At 37.9% G+C, this 5,000-nt stretch overlaps 1 protein-coding gene across 1 annotated transcript in view; it reads left to right on the top strand.

Moving 5' to 3' along the window:
* LOC307267328 (rho GTPase-activating protein 44-like) overlaps nucleotides 1-5,000 on the top strand; it is a 93,672-nt gene that overhangs the window by 71,136 nt on the left and 17,536 nt on the right. The window contains exons 14-15 of the mRNA XM_080049620.1: nucleotides 1,924-2,037; nucleotides 4,332-4,423. Coding sequence (XP_079905746.1) covers nucleotides 1,924-2,037; nucleotides 4,332-4,423 — 206 coding nt within the window. The remainder of the gene's footprint in view (nucleotides 1-1,923; nucleotides 2,038-4,331; nucleotides 4,424-5,000) is intronic.

Raw genomic sequence — 5,000 nt, 5'->3', positions numbered from 1 at the left:
CACAATATATTCATTGTACTTTTTTCTTTTCTTTTTCACAACATACACAATCAGACAAACACCTGTACCATCGCAACATACAAAAAATAAATAAATAAAACAGAAAAAGAAAAACATTATAAAATATCTGGAACAAACTCCCAGAAAACTTGAGGTCTGCTGCAACCCTCAGTTCTTTTAAATCGAGTCTGAAGACTTTTCTGTTTCCATTTTAACCTGTACTTTTAATTTAATTTAAATGTTTTGCCCAAATTTTTTTTTGCTGAAAAAAACTTACAGTAGCTGTGTCTGTCCTCTGAATGAACTTCTGCTAACTGTCAGTCTGGCTGAAGATAGTTTCCAAATGACAGCGACTAACAAGGTCCTCACTGCAACAAATTCACTGCAGCCTACGCTCTATAAAAAAACTTTCTCATTTCTCAATCTGTTATCATAAGAAAACCACAAACTAGGAACTATATTTTCCTCTTTTTTGGTCATTTGGTGCAACTGGTCAGCAGCTGATTGTTAACATTGAAACTCTTAAACTCCCATTAAACCAGAAGTTCGAATCTGTCAATATTTTTTCAACTTCACCACCATTCTGGAACTGCCAATTTATTTTTTGGTATTTTGTGCGAATAGTGAAAAAAAAATTACACACGAACACACACGCACGCACTCACTCACTCACTCACTCACTCACTCACTCACTCACTCACTCACTCACTCACTCACTCACTCACTCACTCACTCACTCACTCACTCACTCACTCACTCACTCACTCACTCACTCACTCACTCACTCACTCACTCACTCACTCACTCTTCTCTGGCATTCTCTAATTGACACCTGCCACAAGGTAAAAAAAAAAACTCCCACTGACCTTTGTGTGACACAGTGTTGAGAACAGACTTCACAGCTGAGGTGTTGCCGTGGATACTGGCTGGAAGGGGCTGTCACATGATCAAAAACCAAAAACAGGAAGTAGGGAAAGTGATGGGACACTGCAGAACTTGTCAGTGTCAAAATGGAATCGCACAAATAAGGGCGTATAGTATTTTTAGACCGAGCTCGAAACACACACACACACACACACACACACACACACACACACACACACACACACACACACACACACACACACACACACACACACACACCTGTCAGACCTGTCCGAATGATGGCTGCTCGCTGGAATGAGCTGTCTATGTTCAAACCACTGTAGTTCGGCTCTGGATGAGTCATTCACCTCAGCAGAAACACACACACGCACGCACGCACGCACGCACGCACACACACACACACACACACACACACACACACACACACACACACACACACACACACTCTGCAGAAACACACTGGCACATTCTAATGTGTTAGAAAACCCAACGAATAGACAGAGGAAGAGGAATAATAGTAGTCTGCAGTAATAAAAACTTTGCACAGTCATGAGTTGAAGAAGTTCTAGTTCTTAAAGATGCTCTTATTCTATATAGTTTAAAATTCTGCAGGTGAATAGGGTAACACCTTTAACTTATTGATATGTACATCTGCATCTACTTAAACAAAAATCAAATTTAGATGTTGGATAAAGCCAGAGTTAAAAAGTATCACGTTCCTTTTCGTCAGGTACCTTGAGTGTGTGTTGCATGTTTCTGGTCAGATTGTCAAACTTTAAAAAAAAAAAAAAAAAAAAAATCCCAGTCCTTTTTGATATTTTGTTTATTTAATAAAAGAACCAATGTATAGAAAAGGCTTGATATAGAAAAAAATATTTTAAACAAATGTTCTAACTGTGAACGTGACACTGAATTTTTTTCTTCTCTCTAAACCGATTGAATGTCCAGTACGTGTTATAAGTTGCTGTAGTCAAAAGTTAATATTAAACAAATATAACTACTCATTGACTGACGTATTCCCTGTGTGTGTATTGACAGATATCTGATCAAGTTCCTTTACAAACTGACTGAATACCAGGAGGACAACAAGATGACGCCGGGAAACATCGCTATCGTCCTCGGACCAAACCTGCTGTGGATGCACAACGAAGGGTAAGAGCACAGAGACAAGACTGGGTTGACTAACTGTTATAAAACAATATATATTTTAACCTTTATTTATACAGGTAAATCCCATTGAGGCTGAAGACTCTTTTTCAAGGGAGACCTGTTTTCCTTTCCCACGTTACGATTAACACACACATTCATACACCGATAGCAGGCTAACTATCGACATTCACACGAGGCAAGGTGGGTGAAGTGTCTTGCCCAAGGACACAACAACTATGACACAGGTGGCAGGGCGGGGATCGAACCTCCAACCCTTTGATCATCAGCCAGCCGACCCGCTCTACCACCTGAGCCACAGTCGCCCTGATATATACAACGGTTGGCTTAAATCAAGCGATCTGATTGGTTCCTAACTGTTGTATAATGGGCGTATCCATAACTGCTATGACGTCCAATCAGTTTGCAGAATTCCATATCACCTCGCGAATGAGGAAGTAGCTATTTGTAATAGAAAATACAACTTAAAGTGAGCCATGCAAATGTGGTATTTAAATCATAAGGCTGTTGATATTCTATATTATATTTATAGTTATAAAAATACAATAAAAATACCTAAACTAATGTATGTATGGCAATATGTTGTTTCAATGCTAACACAATAAATATAATGTTAAAAAAAAAGAAAATCGAAACTAAACAATTAATTTCCTGATTTATATAATTCAACTGTGGTCCAGAAACTAATAAGGTGAAACACTAAAGGCAGAAACATTGTATTTCAAAGCGCTGGTCAAATCTATTCATGATGATGATGAAGGGTAAGAGCTCACAGACAAGACTGGGTTAACTTACTGTTATATAACAATATATACGATAGAAAATACAACTTAAAGTGAGACATACGTATATATGGTATTTAAATCAAAAGGCTGGTGATGTTCTATATTATATTCATTCTGGACAAATTCCATGGAAAGATTAAAATTAATAAGCAAATCCTGATTTTTATTATTCAATTGTGGTCCAGAAACTGTTAAGGTGAGACACTTGTTGAGACATTTTTTAAAGCCCTGGTCAAATATATTCATGATGATGATGATGATGATGATGATGATGATGATGATGATGATGATGATGATGATGACTTAGCAGTTTGCAAAAGGGTGAAGGACTTATCTTGCCAACTCTTCAGTCGGCTCAAACTTTTAATTAGTTATTTAATAGGCAACAGTTCAGGAATCGGTTTTAATTTGGCTTTTTATGGCTCTTAAATATCAGGAAACTTTGTTAATCACCAGAGGAGTGTAAATTCTCTTCCTCTACATCACCGGCCCTTGACATAGAGAGGTTTGCACTTTAGCACTTTATTCACAATGGCTGTGTTCTAAAAGCCCTACTAACCTCCTACTCATACTAAAAGCCCTACTAACGTCCTACTCATACTGGAAGCCCTACTAACGTCCTACTCATACTAAAAGCCCTACTAACGTCCTACTCATACTGGAAGCCCTACTAACGTCCTACTCATACTAAAAGCCCTACTAACGTCCTACTCATACTGGAAGCCCTACTAACGTCCTACTCATACTAAAAGCTCTACTAACGTCCTACTCATACTGGAAGCCCTACTAACATCCTACTCATACTGGAAGCCCTACTAACATCCTACTCATACTGGAAGCCCTACTAACGTCCTACTCATACTAAAAGCCCTACTAACGTCCTACTCATACTGGAAGCCCTACTAACGTCCTACTCATACTAAAAGCCCTACTAACGTCCTACTCATACTAAAAGCCCTACTAACGTCCTACTCATACTGGAAGCCCTACTAACGTCCTACTCATACTAAAAGCCCTACTAACGTCCTACTCATACTAAAAGCCCTACTAACGTCCTACTCATACTGGAAGCCCTACTAACGTCCTACTCATACTAAAAGCCCTACTAACGTCCTACTCATTCTGGAAGCCCTACTAACGTCCTACTCATACTAAAAGCGCTACTAACGTCCTACTCATACTAAAAGCCCTACTAACGTCCTACTCATACTCATTTTGACGTCAATTTGTGTATGTGACGGTTGTGTATGCGAGTTTGTGTAGGTGAGAAATGCCCGGACGAGTACTAACTTCCGGGAAAGTTTTTGTGTAAGGATCGACAGGTTACTTTTCCTACTCAACCGCCCCACAATGCATTGCGTCCTTTCATACGGCATGGAAGCCAAATTTCCCCACTGGACAGTACAGTTTAACCTATAACCTAACATAATATAACCTTGACATCACCTGCCGTTTTAAATCCTAAAGTGTGTGTCTCCTCTCTGTTGGCTGCAGGAACATCACAGAGATGATGACCACTGTGTCTCTTCAGATCGTTGGGATCATCGAGCCAATCATCCAGCATGCAGACTGGTTCTACCCCGGAGGTAACTATGGAGACATTATGTTCTGGGTATCATCGGATTAACATTTTTATTATTTGAAAGTAAAATCGCAAAAAAAGTGAATCTGTTAGTCGTTTGAAAAACCAAAAAACGTAAAGGACTGTATTTGGTAACCGAATTAAAAAAAACAACTCTGTACTAATAAAGCTTGAAAATGCCAAAAAATAATCTTAAAAAAATAAAAAAAATAAAAAACTTTCATCAACCTCTGCTTTAACCAGGTTGTTTAGTTTAATGTCATTGATATAGTTTGTGTATGTTTGTGCTTAATGGTTATTGAAAACACAAATAAAAATATATATCATAATTTTTTTTAATTTTAAAATGATAAAAAAACGCTCCGTTGTTGGTTTTTTGGTAATTCCTTTTATAGGCTACATAAATATATTTTCGAGGATTGAAGAATGAAGATGTCTCAACTATAATGTTTCTCTTTCTCCAGTTATAACTTCATCACAAAATAAGCTGCAGTTGTTTTAATTTATCTCATGCCTTTCTCCCTGTCTTCCCCTTTAGAAATATTACACGAAAAGTGCTGTATAAATTAAGTCTATTATTA

The sequence above is a fragment of the Ammodytes marinus genome (genome assembly GCF_949987685.1).
Source record: "Ammodytes marinus genome assembly, chromosome: 20".
Classification (NCBI taxonomy): domain Eukaryota; kingdom Metazoa; phylum Chordata; class Actinopteri; order Uranoscopiformes; family Ammodytidae; genus Ammodytes; species Ammodytes marinus.
The sequence above is the reverse complement of the archived record's forward strand: the minus strand, read 5'-3'. Positions and strand labels throughout refer to the sequence as shown.